General features: G+C 54.6%; 1 protein-coding gene across 3 annotated transcripts in view; it reads left to right on the top strand.

Moving 5' to 3' along the window:
* The window catches only part of TNFRSF8 (TNF receptor superfamily member 8), a 65346-nt gene that overhangs the window by 9978 nt on the left and 33094 nt on the right, over positions 1–22274 (top strand). For all 3 annotated transcript variants that reach the window (XM_053660706.1, XM_037165725.2, XM_053660705.1), the window contains 3 exons: positions 10005–10092; positions 14372–14485; positions 19340–19492. In XM_053660706.1, coding sequence (XP_053516681.1) covers positions 10005–10092; positions 14372–14485; positions 19340–19492 — 355 coding nt within the window. The remainder of the gene's footprint in view (positions 1–10004; positions 10093–14371; positions 14486–19339; positions 19493–22274) is intronic.

Here is a 22274-nt window from a genome sequence, read left to right as displayed (position 1 = left end):
GGTGGGGAGTGGGGGGGCCCATTACTCAGCTTGAGAGCAACCAGTGCTGGGAGGAGGCAGCGTTTACTGTAAGTCTGCTAGTGCTCCCACTCATATCTGACCTAGACTTGTTTCTTGAGTTCGTTGTGATTCATCCTTAGGCTCATGTGCACCTTCCTCATCCCCCTCCTTCACCTCAGGAACATCATCAGAAGGAAAACGGGCCCAGGGATGTTTGTATCCGGGCCTGGGAGCCCCTGGAGGCTCAGCAGTCCTTGGCATAGACGGTCAGTTTAGCCGAGCTGGAGCCAGCGTTAGGCCTGTGCACTGGCCCCGGGGCAGGGGCACATCTGGAGTCTGGTCGCATTGCGCAGATGAGGCTGTGAGGCCAAGAGGCGGGGGAGGGCCTTGCTCACAGTCTCAGGCCTGGTTGGGGTCAGAGCAGGACCTGAGTCCCAGACCCCATGGACAGCCCACAGAGGCAGCTCTGGGCAGGGCCAGGCATCCAGGGCCTCTCTCTCCTCCCACCTCTCCCAGTGGGCTGTCCGGCTGGGGGTAGCAAGGCCTCGATCTGGAATCTTCGCTGCCTATGGTCAAAAACCACCAGGCATTCTCAGTGGCCTCGCCAGTGGGAAGGGACTTTTCACACGCCACTCAGGCCACTTAGTCAGAGTGCCTAGACCTTTGGGGACATTCATCCAAGTATTCATGTATTCATTCATTCATGCATTTATTCATTCATTCAGAAAATCTTACAGGGACAATTGCCCTATGTCAGGTGTGGCCCCAGGGGCTTTTGTTCCAGGCTGTTCCAGGTAGTCACGCAGCCTCTGCTTGCAGACCTCCGGTGACGGGGCACTCTCTCCCTCTGAAGGCAGCTGTTGCTGCCCTGGGCCAGTGCTCACATGCAGACAGCCTTTGGGAGGCATGGAAATCTGTCTCCTCCACGCTTCTGCCCCTTGGTCCTGGTTCTGGAAGCCACCTTCCTTGGCATTGCCTCCCAGCAATGTGAAGGCTTCCCCGCTGCACCCCCCCCCCCCCCCCCCCCCAGTTTCCCAGCTGAGCACAGCTCCCAGGGCTTCTCGCACGTCTTCCTCACGTGGCGCAGGCTCCACACTTGTTCTCACCAATCCATTCACTCCACAAACACTGACTGAGCCCCACTGTGTGCCAGGGAATGTTCCGGATGCTCAGGGACAGCTAAGCCCAGCACAGCCAGCCTCTGCTTCCGGGGAGCCCTTCCACTCTGGCGCCGGCAGACAGATGGGCGCTATGTCGCTGTGGAGGTAGCTACAACGAGCCAGTGTGACAGGTAGGGGAAAGAGGAGGACCTTCAGGAGGCAGGACACTCTCAGGAACGAAAGGAGGGAGCCCGAGCTGGTGGTGCGTGAGCAGGGGAGCGTCTGGCCTCAGAGAGCCAGGGCTGGGAGAACGGGAAGGAGGCCCGAGTGGCTGCAGCAGAGTGGGTGACGTGGGGTGTGGCGGAGACGGTGACAGGGAAGTTAGAGATATCAGGGACCTTTGTGGCCTGCTGGTTTTGGAGGGGGAGTGACGTCACATGACATAGCGTGACGTTCCTCCGTTTGCAGGGACGGGGTGGTGCAGGGGAGCAGGAGCCCAGGCCGTGGCTGTGTCCAGGGAAGACGTAAGTAAGTGGAACTAGGAACATACTTCAGAGCCAAATCCACAGGACCTGCCGAAGGACTGGGTGTGAGTGCAGAGGGCAAGGAGACCCCACCCAGAGCGGGGGCTCCACATCTGGCTGAGTGTCGGTGTCGGTTACGGAGGCAGGAACACTGGACGTGGGACAGAAAGGGGTTTCGGAGGAAAGCGTGAGGTCTGTCTCGCCGACGATGTTCAGCGGGGGGCTGAGCATGGAGGTATGGGGCTCTCTGCAGAGCCCGGGCCCCTGACTGAGGGCCCCAGTCCTGGGGGGACTGCAGCATTCCTGGGGCTTCCTGGGCCAGGGCCGAGGGTCAGCCACGCCTCCCTCGCTGGAGCCCCCTCACTTCCATGAGGTAGCCCAACATGCCGTGTTCTCTCGGCCACTATGTTGTCTTGGTCCGTCCCAGCCCAAAGGTAGGCTCTTCCATGCATCTGCTTGCATTTCATATTCGCTTTCCCCAGTGGCTGCAGCCAACGATCTCAGGCTTGCTGTCTCGGAGCTCTGGAGGTCAGAATTCTAAAACCGGTGGGTGGGCCGTGCTCCCCTGGGGGCCCCAGGGGAGGCAGTCCCCTTGGCTTCGGCGGCTTCTGGAGGCTGCTTGCTGTCCTTGGCCCCTGACCCCCAAATGAGCCCCTGCTGGGCTGTCCCATCTCCTTCTCTGACTCTGCCCCTCCTGCCTCTCTCTTAAGACCCCCAGTGATGACATCAGGACCCGCCTGGGAACCCAGGGGAAGCTTATCTCAAAGTCCTAAATGGAATCCCATCGGCACAGTCCCCCTTGCCAGGGGTGGCAGCACACTTATTTCCCTGTGTATGGTGCGTTCCCCTGTATGACGTGCACCCACGTTTTTGGTCCAAACTTTCAGGAAAAATACATTTTGTTTTAATTTTTTAATGCAACCATTTATTTATATTTAGATATTTGTTTGTGTGTGTGTGTTAGAAAGGAGTTTTAGCATTTATTTGGGAACATATTATGGTACAGGGAATTTTATATAACAAAAAATTACAAAACACAAGAACAGATACAAGGTATTTCGGGTACTACCCTGTATACCTGTACACGTGTGTACATGTAAGGGTGCGCATGTTTAATGTGCACCCTTACCTTTCCCTAAAAAAGGTGGGCAAAAAAATGTGCATCACATACCGCCAATACGTGAAGAGTGCTGAGAAGAGCTTTGGCACAAAGCCATTATTAAACGCCTTTTGTATGTAAGGCATTATGAGTGTGGGGTGAAGGTGAACCAGGTGTAGTAGGGCTTGTCCTTGAGGGTGGCAGCCTGGGGAGAGACACAGAGGGCGGTGCGACCAGGACTGTGTGGAGAGCTGCCCCAGGTCTGTGGGAGTCCACAGGGCCTGTCCTCACCTGTAGCCTGGTCGGTGGGGAAGGAGGCCCCAGGGTCAGACGCTTGCTGTGACCCCAGAGACCTTCAGGAAGGCTACGATCTGGCCCCAGCAGCCAGCCGGGGTTTCTGTGGGCAGGAGGGACGTCAGTGGAGGTGAGGAGCGAGCAGTTGCAGAGTTTGGACTCAAGGCCAGGCCAGGCCTCGGGCATGCTGATTTTCTGGCCCCCATTCCACCCATCCCCTCTCCTATTGGCTGCTCTGCAACCAGGGGTGGGCGCCAAAGGCATTTCCAGGGAATAGTAGTTCCATGAAAAAAGGGCTCTGTGGCCAAGTACATGTGGGAAACTCCTTGTCCCTCTGGCCCAACCTTTCCTTGGAGAATCAGAGAGCAAGTGAACACATACAAGGCCACCGAGGAGCCCCAGATGTCCCGTGAAAACCTCTCCCATGGAATCCAGTGATTCTTTGTATTTTCTTTTTTCGTTTTGCTGGTCACTTGTTGACGTCCTGCAGAACTGGCGTTTGATGGAACACCATGTGGGTGATGACAGCCAAGGGTGGACTGCCTGGCCCCGAGTCGTGGGCGGTCCTCTTTCAGCTCCCACAGGCTGGCACGTCGGGCCCCTGCGTGCTCCAGCACGGCTCCACTCTCTCCTGCCGCTGCACCTCCACTTCCACGGTGTCTTCTGCCCGGGGTGCCCCTCCCTGCATTTCCTCCTATTGGGATCTCCCCCACCCTTCCAGAATAAATGGAAGTACTCCTCCTCCAGGAAGCCCTCTCGAATCCCCCAAGTTAGTTCTTTTTCTCCACTTATCTGCTTTGCATTAGTGACTCACATATTTTTCTGACCTCATCTTTGAGGTTCTGTTTCATTCATTCGTCCCACGGATTCTGTTTAGTGTCTCCCACATGCCTGTTCTGGGAGCCGACTCCGTTACATGGAACTGTTTAGAAGGTGCCCCGAATTGACCTTTGTGTGTCCCCAGCGCCTCGCCCAGCAGCTGGGCGCTTTGAGGAATGCGTGTGGGAAGGGACTTGGGTTTACTCCTGGTCTCCTCAGTGTGGTGCTGTTTTCTGTTGTGACTGTCACTACAGGACTTGAACTGTTGGCATGAACAGTGGCGTGAACTTAGTGGCTTAACACAACACAGATGAGTCTCTTTCGGTTCCTAAGTCCAGATGGTTGTCGCTGGGCCGGAGTTAAGGCACAGGCAGGCTGCCCTCCCCTGTGGAGGCCCGGGGGGAGAACCCAGTCAATCCCTGCCCTTTCCAGCTGCTGGAAGCCACCTGCAGCCTGGCCTGTGGCCCTCCCTTCACGCCAGCTGCATGGCCTCCGTCTGACCCTGCTCTTGGAATTGCCACATGTCTCTCCCCAACTCTCTGACCGATGATTCTGTCTCTCTCTTGCCTTTTTAAGGATCCTTGTGATGACATTTTTAAGGACCTGGATAACCCAGGATCACCTGCCTGTCTCAGGGCCACTGATGAGCACCCTTAATTTCATCTGCAACCTTAATTTGCCTTTGGCACCTCAGGCAACACAGTGACAGGTTCCGGGGAGTAGGACGGGGCCTCTTTGGAGAGGCGTAATTTTGCACACCACAGACCCCTGCTCCGCTCCTTCTGTCCCCTCCCCGGGGAGGTTCTCCATGAGGATGGCCACTGTTCTTGTAAACTCCCTCCTGGAGAAGGTGCTCACCTGCTCCCGGGGCTCCCGGGTCCATTCTCTGTGGCTGTTTCTGTGTCTACTGTCTTTGAGTTTTATTTCCAGCCAGGCGGCTGGGCTGCATGGAGCCGTGCAGAGCCCCGCCCCCTCCCCAGCTCTCTGGAGGTCAGAGGTGGGACCTGGGGCAAGCTCTACCTTGTTCCTGCGTGTAGGTGTGACAGCCACCAGGGACACGGCCTTCACGTGGGCAGGGACAGACTGTGTGGCTGTGGGTGTGTTTCAAATCCGGGAGGGGGATGACTTTAATTTCAGTGATCTCTTGGCCTGGAGCTCAGGTGAGCCCTTGGGGTGGAGAGCGGGGTTCAGAGCCCCCAAGACTAGATGTCAGAGCCCAGCCTCATGGCCACTTAATGAGCCAGGCTGTAGAGCTCAGAATAATGGCCCCTTAGAATGTTCATGTCCTAATCCCTGGAACCTGTGAATATGTCACCTTGCGTGAAAAGGGGGGCTTTGCGGGTGTGATTTAGGGTACACACCTTGAGGTGGGGGGTAAGTTCGGATCACCCGAGTGGACCCACCGTCCTCACAGGAGTCCTTACAAGTGGAGAGCTTTTCCTGGCTGTGTCAGGCAGAGGTGACACAGAGGAAGACAGAGGTATGGCAGGACTCGATCCACTGCTGCGGGCTTTGCAGACAGAGCGAGGGGCCATGAGCCAAGCAACAGGAGCCAAGCACCGTGGCAGCCTTGAGAAGCTGGAAATGACCTTAGTTGGCAACAAAGAGGCAGCACCTTGGTCTAAACCTCGAGGAAATGGATCTTCTCCTGAGGTCCCAGCCAGCACCCAGCCCTGCCCACATTTTGGTGTTCACCTGCCGAGAAGGGGTGACCAGGCAGGGGGGCCCTGAGGAAGTGGCACGCACAAGTGAGGGCTGAAGGATGAGTTGGGGTGTTCTGGGCAGGGGCCTGGAGTGGTCAGAGGACCGGTGTGTGCAGGGCGGCTGGAGGGAGGGTGTGGGTGTGAGTGGGAATGGGAGGAAGGCTGATGGGAGAGGGCGCCCGAGGATACTCGGGCCAGACAGGCTGAGGTCGGCGGGGCAGAGTCTCTCAGACCGTTGTTGGGACTTTGGGCTTTCTTCATAGTTGAGTTAAGGCCGTTGGAGCATTTTGGGGAGGAGCCCAGATCTGTGTTTGGAAAAGATCCTTCTGGCGTCTGTGCTGGGAGTGGGCTGTGGGGACAGGGTGGGTGTGAGGAGACCCGAGGACAGCCGCTACCAAGTCCAGCTGGTGGAGGGGTGCAGGAGATGGTGGACTGGAAGGCAGAGCTGGGGGGTAGACGGGACCAGTGACGCTGAGCCGGGTGGGTAAGAGCCGAGTGAGAGGGCCCGGGCTGAATCCTGGCTCTAATGCTGCTCAGCTGTGGGGCTCAGGCAAGCTTCTTAACCCTTCTGTGCCTTAGTTCCCCATTTGTAAAATGGGCTATTTAGTAGGGGTAGGGTGGGGGCTGGGACTCTGCACTTGGAGCAAGTTCCCCAGGGGTACCAGTGCCGCTGGCCCAGGTGCCTCAGCCTGAGTAACAGGTGGGGATTCCCCTGGAGTGGGGCTGGGGTGCACCTCCCAGCTCCGCCCAGCTCTGGCCCCTTCAGTGTATTTTGTATTTGATTGCACTCTACCCCCCCACCCCCCACCCCTCTCCCCCAGCTCTAGACTCTCGGCTCCTACATGTGCGGCCCAGCTCTTCTCTCCAGCTGAGACCAGGTGGGGCTTTCTGAAGGTGACCTTCACCAGGTTTTGTAGAAAAAGCCAAACCAACCTGAAAACAGACAGGCCTAGAAATGGGAAGGTTTCATGCCGCTCTCTCTTTATCTTGATGCCACGAGGGCTGAGCCGCAGGCCTTGGGTTGCACAGCTCATAACCCGGCGGACACTGGGTCCCGCCTCGAACCTGCTGGGGAACCCCACCCAAAAGCCCCCCTTCCGGCCCTCGGGCTTCCCCCTCCCACTCTCCCCATTTTGATCCCCCTTTCCTCCCAGGCCATGGCCAGAGCGCAGCCCAGCACTGCCTTCCCCTTCCCCAGGGGCAGCGGGACTTGATGGTCCACCCAGGGTTGGGGCCCATGGGCAGTGGAAGTTGGTGGGGTCCTTGAACTTCAGGAGGTCAGACCTCCTGAGACTGCTGTAGGTGCTGAGGCTGTGGCTGCCTTCTCTGTCAGGAGCTGGGGAGGTGAAGGGGCCATGTGAGTGGGTAGTGGGGGGCAAAGGGTGGCAGTGGGGACAACGGGAGAGGCAGCAGAGGGAGCGGAGTGATGAAGGGGGCGGTGTGGGCTGTGCCCGGGGCATCAGACTGGGCCAGCTTTGGGGGACTACATACAGTGCCGCAAGGAGGAAGCTGTGGTCCCCTGATGCCAGCTATTTCTACTTATGGGCTAGGAATGCCCTGGGCAGGTGCGGTGGCCTCCCCCACTGCAGCGATGTTCCTGGAGGGCATTCGGGGCCCATTCAGCTCTCTGGCACACAGTAGGTGCTTGGTGAACTCATGTAGTGGTCAAGAGTCAGCCGCCCTGGACTCAGATCCTGATCCGGCGCAAAGTGTGATCTTGGGCTGGTCTTCCACCTCCTCAAGATTAGCTTCCGTGACAATAGGGCCTCGTAGGGCTGTGGGTCAATGCCAGCTGCCGTGTCTTCTATAACATGTGCACATTGCATTGACCCCATTTTCTGGGTGTCTGTAAACCGATGACATCATAGGCAAGAAAAAAATCCCCCAGTGTCTCTGACAGAAAAGGCCAGCCACAGCTGCCTGGAGGCCTCTGGGTGGGTGCTGGGGGGGTGAGGCGGAGTGGTACCCCCACCTGGACCTGACCTATATCTCTGGGAATTCTGGGGCGCTGGGGTCCAGCACATCCATCAGATTAGGGGGCTAGCCCCTTCCCCCATAAGCCCCATATAAAAATGGAGACCTCCCCCAGTTCTCTACCGCCCCCCCCCCCCCCGTGGGGCTCTGATGGGCTACAGCCAGATATCCAGGCTAAGAACCCAAGCCCCTCCCCACAGTGGGAGGACAGCGCCCCCTAATGGCAAGCCATGGACGTACATGATTGTCGAGCAGCTGTCTCCGGTCCGAGGTGCAGGGCGGTTTTGGACAATTGTTTCATTTTTCTTTTTGTATGCACACGTTATTATTACTACCATTTTGTTTTACTGATCCATTTCCAAGTTAGCTGCAGACATTTTGATCCTTTTCCTCTAAACATTTCAACGTGACTCTTCTCCAACGAGGGCATCTCTGACATCAAGTTATCAGATTCAGGCGTTCAATATCAGGAGAACAGAGTCAGATACAAAGTCCACATTCAGATTTCATCCGTATCTCAGGATTCTCCGTTACAGCAATACTCACCTTCCACCTCTGTTGAGGGTCCAGTCAGACATTGCATTCAGTTGTCCTGTCTCTTTAGTCTCCTTTATTCTAGAACATTCCAAAGCTCTTCTTCACCTTTCATGCATTGGCATTTTTAAAGAGTCCAGGCCAGTTGTTTTGTAGAAAGGCCCTTGGGTGGGCTTTATCTGATGTTTCTTTATGACTTCGGTTCAGATTATGGAGTTTTGGTAGAAAGACCACAGATATAGTACGTCCTTCTCAGAACATTATTTTAAATATGTGACCCAGAGAGGGGGAGAAAACTGGAAACACAGTGAGGCTCCAATGTCCTCTCTGCACTTAGTTGCTGTGTGACCTTGAGCAGGTGATTGCACCTCTCTGAGCTGAAGTTTTCTCACCTGTAACATGGGCTGGTGACCTGGCCCCAAAGGCCTGGGGGTGGCGTAATGGAGGAGCTGTGCAACCGGTGGGGAGGGTGATGCCGGTACCATGGCTTCTCGATTCTCCTCTGCACCTTGCACCCCTCCGCTGACCCAGGGTGTGGTGGCAGGAAGAGAAGGGTAAGCAGCCAGGCTCTCCTCATCTGTCCCCTGGGCCCCGGGGAGTCCATAGCAGTCGAGGAGATGAGCAGGCAGGCCAGGAGGGGAAACCCAGGCCAGTGGCCCAGAAATTTCCCCACACTCAGTAGGCCCAGCAGGGCTGAACCCTCATACTCCTGGTCCCCACAACCCATAGACCTCCAGCTTCGCTTGGTGAGATGCTTTGGGCCAGGGAGAACGGAGGCTGCCGGGCTGGGCACTGCCCCTGCAGAGGCCCCCAGGGGCCCCGGGTGTGCGTCAGAAGAATGAGCTTCTGCTCGAGGGAGGAGGCTGGGCGTGTGTGGGTGAGGACAGTGCCGTGTGGCCAGTGGTGTGCAAAGGTCAGGTTATATTTATTATTTCAGATTTATATGGTGACGTTTCAGATGTGCGCAGAAAGAATGCACAGGCCGTGTACCCACCCCCTCCTGGCTGTGCTGGCCTCCTTGCTGCTCTCCGTCCATTACAGAAAAGCGTGTTAATTTTCCCTGTTCCCTTGAGTGGAGAGAAGGGCAGAGAAGCCCCTTAGACCAGCCAGGCCTCTACCATGGTGGGGTGTGTGTGGGGGGTGGTAAATGGCTCTGCTCTCTTTCCCAAACTAAGAAAGCCTCACTCTGTGCATCCCATAAGTAGCCACTGCCTGCCTGTCAGACACCACCTGGGTGGCTGTAGGTATGGGGGCGTTTTGGGGGGGAGGGTTGGGCATGCGACCTCCTGACCCCTTCCTCCCCTCTCCCTCCCCTCCCTCCCTGGAGCTCTTGTTATGGGCCTGCCCAGAAACCTGCTTCCTGCTCCCCTTTGGTTCTACCAGGAAGGACAAACCTCCTTCTGGAGGGTCTCAGCTGAGACTTTCCTCTCTCAAACCCCCTGCTGCAAAGGGTCTTAGTTTTCAAAGGGCCCTGGAAACATGCCCATGAAAAACGCATGTTCCTGCAAAACGTGAGACTTGGCCCTGCGCCGCACCATGTACTAGCATGACACCTAACACACACGTCTAGCAGAAATTCGCACTGTGGACCTGTGCCAGAGGGCAGGTGGGAGGCAACTGAATTAATCCACGGGGGAGGGGGTGGGGCTGGGACCAGGCAGGGGAGTGGTCCAGGGGGTCTGGGAGGACTTCTCTGACGGGTTGGATGTGAGCATGAGCGAAGAACAGAGGCGGGAGCCTCCAACGTGTTTGGCCTGAGATGTGGAGGGGCTGGAGCCAGTTCAAGGAGATGTGAAATCAGGTGTTTCCATTCTGGTTCCTCTTCTGGACCGTGAGGCTTGGGCTCAGGCCTGAGCTTGACCGTGACTGGAGACCTGGCCTCCTGGGACCTGAGGTGCTGGAGGGAGGGTGGGTGCCTGGGGCCCACTGAGCCTCACCAGTTTGTCCTACCTTCCAGGGTCAAGCCCCCACAGACGCCTGTGCCGGAGACCCCAGCCTTTACTACGATGAGGCTGCCAAGAGGTGCTGTTTCCGCTGCCCTGTGGGTGAGTGAGGGTGCCGGGGCTGGGGCAAAGGAGGGGTCGGGGAGCCGGCATCACCACTGTCATGTTGACTAAAGGTTCTGAAGGCCACCTGCTGCAAGTCTTTTTAAATTAATAACCGTCCCTTACGGAACAGGCGCTGTACGGACACTCACCTGAGACCTTCCCATGCACCGTATCGTCTTGGCGGATGCTCATGGTTGTCTTTCGTTATTCCCATTTTCAGAGGAGGCTTTGGGGGTGCTGCGAGGTTAAATAAGTTGCCCGAGGTCACGAGCTGGGAAATGGCAGAACTGGCTGGGGCTGGAGCCCAGGGCCCCGTGACCCCCGAATCTGGGCTGTCTACACCCCCGACCATCTGGATGCCTGTCCCCTTGGCCTCAGCTTTGCTCTCTGCAGGCGGTGACAGGCCCCCATGCACATTAAGGGCCCATGGCTGGAGCTGGGCAGGGGTCCGGTCAAGCCGCTCTTAGACCATGAAGCCGACAGAGCCTGGGCTCAGGCCAACAAGGGAGGGAGAGAGACACCTTGGGGACTTGGTATTTTCTATTTCCAAAGTTGTTCTGAGCAGTTGTCGTAGGACAAAGAGTGGAACTGTATTATTAGCCCTTCTGACCTTTGTTTTGCGGGTTAGTGTTGGCCTCGAAGTATACATCAGGTGGGTCCCTATATTTTTTTTTTAGTGCTTAGGACCTCACTGCCAGCCAGCCACCCACCCACGCTTTCACCCACTCACTAACTCCGCCACCTGGCCGGCCCTCCTGCCGTCTCCTCAGATCCTTCCCATGCCCTGCAGCCCCCTGACCCCACCCTGGTGGGGCCTGGACAGAGAGTGGGTGGAGAGAAGGTGACATCCCGGGCCCAGGCTCCCTCCACATAGACACTGTGCCTTGGGAAGAGGGGGCTCCCCCCATCTGCCACGCTGCTTCTCCAGGGCCTAGTCACTGGCAGTGGCTGAGTACTTCTTGTGGGCGGGGCATTTTGGTGGAGTTTTATTGACCCTGTGCTTCCGGGCAGGCAAGAGAGGAAAAACCAAAAACCCACAAAAACCCCTTCCTCGGTCTCTTGGGGAAATTTCTGACATTTTGCCCGCCCTCTGCAATCAGCGCTCAGCTGTGTGGCAGGTTTTCGCGGGGGCGCTGGCTGGTGAAGGAAGGAAACAGGGAGACCTTTGAAACTGAGATGTTTAGATGTCATTGAAGCCCTCCTCTGCCCCAGGCCTCCAATACCCTTCTGAGCATCCTTGACAGCTGATGCTCTACTTACACACCCTTGGTGATGGGGAGCTTACTCACTGCTTCCTAGCACTGGCAATGATTTGCACTGATGAACATGCACTGTGGCAGCCACGGTGCTGAGCCCTTTACCTATATAGTAGCTCACTGAACCCAATAGGACACCCAGACAGGGAGCTAGGACATGGTGAAGTTCAGGGATTTGTCCATAGTCACATGCTAGGACGTGGCTCAGGTGGGGCTCAAACTTGGCCATCTGACCGAGAGCCACAGCTCCTCAGTCTTATCTGGCGCTGACCCCCCAAGGCACCTCTGGTGTTGGAGAGGCAGCAGAGCACACCAGAGGAGAGCCAAGCCCCTCGCTGTTCTGTGCCGCTTCCCAGATCACCCTCCTGCTTGCACTCTGACTCACTGTCCACAGGGAAGGGCCTCCCTGCAGGGGTGCGAGGCCTGCCCAGGTGCGGAGGGACCCAGTGAAGCCAGGCTGGATATTCAATGGAGAGTGTGGTTTGTTGGGGGCCAGGAGAGTGCATCCCACCGAGTGCCCGGAGACCAGGGTTTCTCCAAGAGCTGCGAGCAGGACGGAGGAGGAAGAGGCCCTCGCCCCCTGTCCGCCCTGCCTGCCCTTGGCCAAGCTCAGCCAGCCCACACTTCCCTCCCATATCTGTGGTTCTTCAAGGGAGCAGGAGAATCATCAGACAAACATCTTTCAGCCCCAATTCCAAAGGCAAGGAGAAAGCATCTGGTGGCCCAGATGAGTCCAGATGTTGACCTTTGCTCTGGTTCCCCAAAGCCAGGACTGCCCTGGACCGCTGCTGGGGGGAGGGGTGGGATGGAAACCATTCCCCAGGAATGGGGGCCCATGGGCTGGGAAGCCCTTCCAAAATCTGTCCGTTGTAATGGGCTGTCAGACCCAAGGGCAGTGCTGCTGGGGACCGTGGGGACACACACCTGGGGGACCTGAACTGGCTGGAGTGCATAGGGGGGCTTCTTTGAGGAGTTGGCATCTAAAGGAGACCTCAGGGTGAGCAGGACTGTGCCAGGCCAAGGTGGGGAGGCGGTGTGCTTTGGTCAGAGGGCATAGAAGATGCTAAGACCTGGAGTGAACAAGGACGGGCCACTCAAGAACTGGGCGTCGCTCCAAGTGGTGGAGGCACAGGGCTGAAGGGGGTGGGGGAGGGGACAGTGTGGGAGCTGGTGGCCCAGACTCAGGGAAGTTTCTGGGGCCAAAGCGGCCGGGGCTGGGTTGCCTACCCCACAGGGAGCTGAGCCACAGGGAGCCCTGACTGGTGCAGCTCAGCCGGTTGGACATCGTCCTACAAAGTGAAAGGTTGCCTGTTGGACAAGCGCACTGCCATCATTTTTGTTCCTGATGATGGAAGTGATGCTCAGTGGTGAAGATCTCTGTGGAAAATGGGAAAGGGAGAGAAGAGAAATGAGCAAACACTCCAAACTCTTTTGCTCCCTCTGCTCCAGCCCCTGTGGCCTTTGTAGTGTTTGCACAAGCCAAGCCTGCTCCTCCAGGGGCCTCTGCACTGACCGTGCCCTCTGCCCCGAGGGCTCCACCCCCCAGCCTCCGGCCTCCGCTGGGCCATGCTCTGCAGGACTTACTCTCCACTCCCCGAGGCTCCTTTATTTTCGTCAGAGTTTGTATCCACATTGGAAACCTGCTTGCTAATTTGTTTCTTTATGGGCTCCTCTCTGTAACCCCAGAGTGTAAGCTCCATGGGAGCGGGGTCCTCCTCTTCCTCAATCTTGATAGCGCCACCCAGGTGGTGCTCAGGAAACGTGAGCTGAGTGGGAAAGAAAGATCCCCCACCAAATAAGTCACTCCGAGCTTTGAATTTTACTTTATTTTTTTGCAAAAGCCTCATTCTCAGCAGCATCCACAGACTTGTCCAGAATGACTCGGGCCGGGCACAGAAATGTTGAAAATGTCTGGTCTACAGTCTTTTGGTTGCAATGAGCAGAACCCTAACTCACTCAGACCCAAGCAAGACACAAGAGAAATAATTGGCTCAATAATGAAAAAATCCAGGGCGCCATAAATTCGGGTTTGAACAACCTCATCAGGAGTCCATTGCTCTGTCTCTGCGGCCTCGGTGGGCCTCTGAGTCACCTCCTTCCCAGGAGGACCCTGCCCACACTGCAGCAGCCGTGACAGGGCAGCTCTGGGACCAAACTGCCCTTTCAACAGGGGATCCGACAGTCGAGGGAGGTTCTTCCTGGTAGCTTTTGCAAAAGCTCAGTGATGAACCTCAGTGATGAGGTTCACTGGCTGGCATGGATCATGGCCCTGCGCGACTCAATCAGCTCCGATACCCAGATCAGAGTGTTGAAGAAAATGTACTCTGATTGGCCTGTGTAGGTCACGTGCCTAGTCTAAAGAATGAAGTATTCTGATTGGCTTGCTGGGGTCATGTGCTCGTTTGGAAGCCGCCTGTAGGAGGCTGACTAGGAGTGGGGCAGAGCTGGTAAACCCCCTGTGCACAGCCAGGGCACCGCCTACCTGTTTGCCCCATGCATTCGGTCTCAGCAGCGTGCCTCTCCCCACCCCAATCCTGTACAGTAGGATTCAGGAGCAGCTGGGTGATTCGCGAGCCTTTCATCAAGTTGGATTAGGCCTCTCAAGGTCTAGGGCCGGGGGCTCCCTAGTTCTTACCACGCAGCAGGACCCCAGGAATGAGCAGCGCTTGCTGTGTGCCCAGGACTGCTGCAGGACCTCACCCCTGTTTGTCTTCACAACCCTTTTCATCCTTTTGACAGCCCTGGGCCGCGCATCCTATTGTTAACTTACTAGTGCCCACGAGGCCTTGGTCGCGTGCCCAAGGCCGCCTAGTTGGCCTGCAGCAGCCTAGGAATCCCAGGCCCAGCTCTCCTCCCCACGCCACGCTGCTCCCACTGCCTGGCAGGCACCTCAGGCCTCCGTCTTTAACACGAGAATTGCACTGATGCGTTTGGGGGTTCAGGGGTGAGAGGTGGAGGCGGTGACCCCTGGGAGTTTGCCTAGGTGGCCCGGCCTGCAGCGTCTCTGCTTCCTTTCCCAGGGCTGTCCCCGCAGCAGCGGTGCCCGCGGGGGTCGTCCGACTGCAAGAAGCAGTGTCCACGGGACCACTACCTGGACAGGGACGGCCGCTGCACAGCCTGCGTGAGCTGTCACGGTAAGAGCATGTGAGGGACAGGCAGAGAATCTAGAAAGTGTGCGGGGGCGGGGGGGATGCGTCAAGATGTGGTGGCTACACTCTGAATGGGTCCCCCGGTGCCTCAGTTTACTGCCTTGGATTTGCCAGTTGATATCAGCCATGATCTTTTGCATCCACGCTTTTGAGAGAGCCTCAGTTAACAGGCCTCCTCAAGGCAGGCACTCAGTTACTGAGTTTAATTTCTGCAAAACCCACAGGGGAAGATTCTTGTCTTATCCCTGCTTTGCAATGAGGAAACTGAGGCTTAGGGAGGCCAAGGAAGGGCCTTTCCAGAGTTACAAAACTCTGGTAAGACCCGCCCCCCGCCCCGAGTTTGAACCGGTGGTCTGAGGCCCCAAGCTGTGCTCTTTTCCAGGACCGCAGCGGTCCAGGAGGACTCTTACGCTGGATGCTTGTGTTGTGAGTGTCTTCTGATGGTTCTTGAGTGTGGTTTGTGTGCCAGCTGGTGTTTGTTTTGCTTTAGCGTGGATTTTTTGCGGGGTGGAGTGGGGAAATTTATTGAGATTTCTTAGCCGAACGAACATTCCTATTTCTCAGCATATTGGGTGTGTTTGGAAAAAAAAAAAAATATATATATATATACTCTGCTTGCTCCACACAAAATTCTGTATGTGCCTATTCGGTCATGTTTATTAATTGTGTTATTTAAATGATGTCCATTCTCAGTTTAGTCGCCTCCACAAAGGCCCATTTCAGAGGCAGGCGTGTTCACATCTGTCTGCCCGCGTGCTTGGTTTTCATCCGATTTCATGGTGTTCTGTCTGTTTTTGCTTCAGATAAGTCAAAGCCGTGTTGTTAGGTAGAATGACCATTAATATTAAGTTTCCTTGGTGAGGTCTACCGTTCATCAACATGAAAGATGCCTCTTTGTTCCTTGCGATGTGTTTGTCTTCATCCCGTTCTTATTTGATACCGGGATTGCTATTCTATGTTTGTTAGCATTCCTCTGATACAGCTTTAATGTTTTAAAACGAAGGACTGCATTTTATTGAGGGAACGGTACATGTGTTCGCTACTAAAAATTCAGCCAATAGAGCAGTGTAAGGGAGCAGACCAGCCCCCCACATTACTGGGTACTGGACGCGTCTCTGTACCTCTCTTTAGAGAGTGGGTGGGTCAGTAGACACACGACACACACATAGAAAGAAGGAATTTTTAAACAGTGATTTTATTTATTTACTTTTAGAGAGGAGATGGGAGGGAGAAAGAGAGGGAGAGAAACACAGAGAGCGAGAGGCCATCAGCTGCCTCTCACCCCCAACTGGGGGCCTGGCCCACAACCCAGGCAGTGCCCTGACTGGGAATCGAACTGGCAGCCTTTCAGTTTGGCAGGCCAGCGCTCAGTCACTGAGCCATACCAGCCAGGGCAATGAAGGAGTTTTTTAGGAGGATAAGATCATACTCCCTATGGCATTAAAGCGATTATATTTAGTTCCATTCAGATGTATTCGAGGAAGAAGCTGAAGGGAAGAACGTAAACAATTATGAGAGATAGCGGTTCCTAACAAAGCCTCCTAAAATTAAGAAAAGAGGTTCTGAAAATCACGGTGTGGTTAGGAATCAGTTAAGGAACGACTATTTCTTGTGATAAATTCGTATTCCACTTGACTCTTTGTAGTGAAAAATGAAGGAATTAGCTGGCCAACCTCCCCGGCCTCTTCCTGGCTTTCATTGCGTCCCTGTTTTCACCTCGTCCCAGCCCGCGGTGGTCCTGTTCTTTCCTCTGACCCCGAGGCCCTCGGCGTGGGAGCTGTGCTTCACTGTCTAAGTGCGGCCCTCACGCACCATGAGCAGTTCCCACGCTTCTCCGTCCCTGAACTTTTCACGCTGATTTATTGCTCGACTTCGTGGGCATGTGGGTTTTCCCGGAAGGACTCACACCTCCCTCTATTTCTTTCCTGTCTGAGAACATTTGTTGCCTGTATCATGGGTGAAGGACAACTTTGGAGCCAGAGTGTTGTCCTGGGACGTGTTTTTTCTAGACTCCGTGGGCGTTGGCTCACTGTCTTCTTGTGATTAATGTCGCTGCACAGGGGTCCGCTGTCACCCTTGCTCTCTGTAGGTGACTGCAAGAATAATTCTTTCTTTATCCTTAAGGATTAAAGAATGTAACCGGAATAGGCTTTGCTGTTCATTGCTTGGAAACAGTTCTTCCTGGAATCTGGTACATGTTTTCTTTCTTTCTTTTTTTATTAACATTTCTTCACCTCATTTATTTTTTTTAACATTTTAAAAAAGATTTTTATTTATTGATTTTTAGAGAGAGGAGAAGGGAAGGAGAAAGAGAGGGAGGGAAACATCCATGTGTGGTTGCCTCTTTCATGCCTCCTTAATGGGGACCTGGCCTGCAACCCAGGCATGTGCCCTGACTGGGAATTGAACCAGCAACTCTTTGGTTCACAGGCCCTCGCTCAAACCATTGAGCTATAGCTGGTACGTCTTTTCTATCTGCAGCTTGTGTTCTTCCTTCCTTCTGGGGAAACTGGTGTGGACTTTACATACATATGGGCAGGAGTGGGTTTACAAGTTGTGAGAATGCAGAACACAGAACTTGTGCTTGTAGTGTTACTGATTGGTTATTGTATCATTTTCCATATGAACAACTGTACACCTACATTTGCCCACCCTTGTATATTTCAAGGTCAACTCCATCGACTCTAGTTATCCTTCTGCTTGTCAAGGGGTGCTTGCATTCATTCACTTTTACCGGTGACTTTGTTCTATTTGAGATACAATTCACCATTTAAAAAAATTTTTCATAATGTAGTTAACGATTCTGGTGGAAATGCTGATTCCACTGTTCGGTATTTTTAAATGCTTACTGCTTAATTCAGCAAATTCTGAGATCACCACAAAACCAAACAGACTATGAGATTTCAAAAGACGGTCAGACTGCAAAGCGTGAACAGGAACTAAGTCAATTACTAGTGTGGTGTGCTTGTATTCTCTACAGTTAAAAACTACCAGAAATTATTGCTAGAAAAAAGTACAAGTTCTTCGTTTGTGTCTTTTCTGCCCCATAGGTTTAGCACATAATTATTATAAGACGAATAATAATCAGTTACCTCAGTGGCAGTTAGCAAAAGCATAGTTGTTGATACTGCATTGTGTAATGACATTGAGTTACCTTTCAGTAACAATACAATGAGTTTGCTTACTTTGACCTCATGGGCAGACTTCCTAATACTTAGCACTTCATTGTTCACATAACTGAAATATTGTGATGCATTTAATTTGTAAAATTCACCGTTTTAGAGTGCACGATGCAGTGATTTTATTGTACTGTACTCACCATGTGTAACCCCCCCACCGCTGTCTAACTCCCGAACATCTCTACCTCCCTGCCGAGGAAGCCCATTACCTCCCAGTTCTTTCTGCCCCTCATCTCACCCTGCCCACTTCTCTCTCTACAAACTTGCCTACTTTGGACATTTCCATGGAAATGGGGCCATGCAGTGCATGGTTTTCAGTGCCAGGCTTCCTTTGCTTTGCACAGAGTTGCCAAGGTTCGTCCACATTGTAACAGGTCTCAGGGCCCTGTTGCTTTCAGTGGCTCCGTACGATCTGATCTTCGTATAGATACACTGCATCGCATATACAGCATATACAGTGTGCTGGGCGTTGGGGTTATTCCTACTTTTTGGCTGTCGTAAATCAAGCTGCTGTGGTCATTCTCGCAGGAGTGTTTGTGTGGATACACGTGTTTGGTTCTCTTGGGTAAGAGTGGAAATGCTGCATCTCACAGGAAGATCTGCGTTCAGCTCCTGGAGGGGCTGCTGTCAAGCTGGTTCCCACCGGCACTGTGGGAGCATCTGGTTTCTCCACGTCCTCCCCACTGCGTGTGTCTTTGCTTCTTGCCATCCTGGTGGATGTGAAGTGGGGTCTCACTGTGGTTTTGGTTTTGGTTTGTGTTTCCATGACGACTAATAATGCTGAGCATCTTTTCCTGTGCGTACTGGCCACTCGTATGTCTCCTCTGGAGAAGAATTTTCTCAAATCCTTGGCTTGTTGAGACAAACAAACAAACAAACAAACAAACAAACCCAGTAGACCTTTTTAAAGAACAGTTTTTGATTTTTAGAAAGATTGAGCAGGAAGTCCCGAGAGTTCCCACGTGCCCCCCTCTCCACCACACCCCACGGCTTCTCCCGGTATTAACAGCTCACTTAGTGAAGTACATTGTTACAGCTGGCGAGCCGGTACTGGCGCCTTGTTAACTGAAGTGCAGAGGCCTCGCCAAGGCTCACTCTGCGTTCGCAGTTCTGTGGTTTGGGGCACGTGTGTCACGTTGTCACGTCGAGACGCCACCGTTGCAGCATCACCGGGGTGCATCTCTGGGCCCTAACAGTCCCCTGTGCTCTGCCTGTTCTTTCCCCCACCCTTGACCACTGGACCCTGGCAGCCACTGACCTTTTCACTGTCTCCATAGTTTTGCCTTTTCCAGAGTGTTATGGAGCCGGAATCACAGTATGTATAGTCTCTTCAGGTTGGTTTCTTTCACTTAGAAATATGTGTTCAATGACCCTCCATGTCTTTTTTGCCCATTTAAAAATGGGGGTGTTAGTTTATTTTTAATACCAGTTTAGTGACCTGCAGGGACGTGGGCTGGAGGTGGGGGCTGCCTCGTGGACCCCACCTGCCGTCTTGCCCTCATCTCAGGAACACTCTGGAAAGGGCTGAGCGTGCCGGCTGCCCTGCCCAGTGGAAGACCACGGCAGCACGCCCTCACGTGCTGGACTGTCCCTGGGGGGGGCTGGGATCCCTTCCCCAGACCCCCTTCTGTCCTCTGTGAGCCTTCTCTGTGTCCCTCAGACGACCTCGTGGAGAGGAAGCCATGCTCGGAGAGTTCGCCCCGCGTCTGTGAGTGCCAGCCCGGGATGTTCTGCAGCACCACCGCCACCAACTCCTGTGCCCGCTGCTCCCCCCACTCCGCCTGCCCTGCAGGGACGGCCGTCAAGTCCCCAGGTAGGTGCCCCGACTCCCGGGGCTGCGCCCTCCCCACCGACGCCCAGGTGACTTCCCGCCTCCCACATCCTCCTTCCGTGGGACGGATCACTTCTTTCGTGATGGGGCCTTGGTGCGCCACACCCCCTTGCTGCCCCTTGCCCTCACCTGCGTCCCGGGCTCAGAGAGACCCTGGCAGCCTAAGGCCCAGGCATGGCTAGAAGAGGTCTTGGGACAGTTTTAGACTCTGGGCAAAAGTTCTCGGATGTCCGATAAACAGGAGAGAAACCTCAAGTGTCTGTCCTGGGAGATTCCTGGGAATTTAGGGCTGGTTTCCCTGTTTCACAACCGAGGCCTTGGGAGTTAGACCAGCAGGAGGTTGGGCACCAGGCTCAAGCCTGAGACTTGGCTTCCTTTTCCAACTTGCTGTGTGACCTCGAGTGAGTTCCTTATGTTCTTTGGGCTTCTCATTTTCTGACAGTACAAGGAGGGCTGGTGGCCAGAGGGCAGAGAAGGGCCATAGGTCCCGTGTGGGTGGCATCCCTACCTTTCAGAAGGGAGGCGTGGGGCATGGCTGGGCTTTGGACCACAGCCCAGAAGAGGTGCCGCAGCCACACAGGGCACATGGGGAGGGGGCGGGGGCATGAGAGGGAGCCACGTCTGCTGGGGAGGACAGTGCTCGTGACCTGGTCCTTTTCTAAAGTCGCTACCCCACCCTCCCTCTCCTTCCCTCCCTCTCTCCCCTGCCCCCACCTCCAGGGTCTCCCCCATGGCAGATAGCCAAAATCTCCCAGGCAAAACCAATCAGATTGTGTGTGTGTCTCTCTCTCACACAAACCTGCCTAAAACACTTAGTATCTTCCTTTACTCTAACGATAAGGGCGTGATCCTTTGATAAAAGAGAACAGGTTTTTTTAGGGGCTTTTTTAAAGCCTGCATAACTGTGGCATTTCTGGGTTGCTGGTTACCGGGTTCAGACTCGGGGGCCCCAGCACCCCTCACCTCTCTGCCTCTTCCTTCCATGTTTCAGAGCCTTAGCTGTGCCTGGTGGGAGTGGTGGGGGCAAGTCCATCCACTCCATCTTCCCAGAAGCAGAGTCCTTTTTTTAACCATTTTATTTATTTATTTTTAGAGAGAAGAGTAGGGAGGGACAAAGAGAGGGAGAGAAACATTGATTGGTTGCCTCTCATATGCACCCTGGCCAGGGGCTGAACTGGTAACCCAGGCCTGTGCCCTCACTGGGAATCAAACTAGTGACCTTACACTTTGCGGGATGACGCTCAACCCACTGAGCCGCACAGGTCACAGCCAGAAGCAGAGTCTTGAGGACGAGATCCTTAACACGAAGCACCGTGGTGCGGCCCCTCGGCCCTCCGGCCTCAGCTTCCAGCACCAGCCCCTCTCTATGGGGGCCCCTCCTGTCTGTCTGCCTTCAGGTCCATGCACAGGCAGTGCTCTCCCTCCTACCAGCCCTTTGCACATGCGGCGCCCTCTGTCTGGGACCCCCGTCCCTCACCATTCACTTGGTTAGCTCCTCCGCAGCCTTGAGCTGGGTCACCCAGAGCGCTCTGCCACGCGCGAACAGGGGCCTGGTTGGGGGAGTAGAAAGTGCTCTGGACTGGGCATCAGATACCCGTGGTTTAGTATAGTTTTGCATCTGTGGGGTGTGTTCCCACCCTCTGTGGGCCTCGGTCTCCCCATCCGTCAGATGCCTTGAGTCACGTGGACCAGCTGGGGCTAGTGTGGTTCTCTCCGAGGTTTTCCTGTGATGGCCACACGGGGGCGCCAGAGTCAGCTCTTCACGGCCCCTGCAGCCCCTGTCCGAGTTGGGACCACTGGTGCTGGCCATACGGACCACTGCACACCTAAAGTGTGTCCAGTGGCATTGAGAAATGCTGCCGGTGTGGAATAGGCATTGGACTTCAAATGCTTCGCATGAAAAAATGGAAAACATCTCATTAATTATTCTTTACACCAATTACCTGCTGATGCGGTATTTTAGATCTATTGGGTTAGATAAATATATTATTTAAATTAATTTCACATGTTTCTTTTTACTTTTTAAAAAATATGGCTACTAGAAAATTTAAAATGGCCTGTGTGATTCACATATTTCTATTATTTATTTATTTATTTCTATTTTTTGACAGAGGGGAAGGGAGGGAGGAAGGGAGAGAAACATCAATCAGTTGCCTCTCCTGTGCCCCCTACTGGGAACCTGGCCCGTAACCCAGGCATGTGCCCTGACTGGGAATCAAACCGGCAGCGCTTTGGTTCTCTCAATCCACTGAACCACACCAGCTAGTGCTGATTCACATCATGTTTCTATTGGCCAGCGCCTCTTTGGAAGCGCCCCAACCTTCGGCTGCCAAACCCTGGCTCATGTCTAGATTCTGCTGTGGTCTCTCTCATGGGGCACCTCTTAGGGCCTCGGTCTCTCCAACTGTGTAAAGGGGAAAGCAGTTTCTGCTGTTGCTTCAGCTCCCGGCTAAGCCCCACGCCGAGAGCTTGCCTTGGCTCTCATTCCTGAGGCTCACGGAACCCCTTAGAGCAGGTGTATTGGCTCCATCTTACAAGTGAGGAAGCTGGGTCCAGAGACGGCAGGCAAACTGCTCAGGGCCACAGAGCAGAGAGTGTCTGAGCTAGGGTTTGAATGTCACCCCGATCTGGGTCTTGTCATCCCACCGCACTGCAGATACGTGAGATAAGTCAGCCTCGTTCACACCTGCATCCTCTGAAGCCTTCAGATCCTATTTCACACCTGTGGGTCACCCCTAAGCGATGGGACAAGAGTCCAGATGAG

This window comes from Artibeus jamaicensis, unplaced genomic scaffold, assembly GCF_021234435.1.
Source record: "Artibeus jamaicensis isolate MK-2021 breed Jamaican fruit bat unplaced genomic scaffold, CSHL_Jam_final scaffold_847, whole genome shotgun sequence".
NCBI lineage: Eukaryota > Metazoa > Chordata > Mammalia > Chiroptera > Phyllostomidae > Artibeus > Artibeus jamaicensis.
The sequence above is the reverse complement of the archived record's forward strand: the minus strand, read 5'-3'. Positions and strand labels throughout refer to the sequence as shown.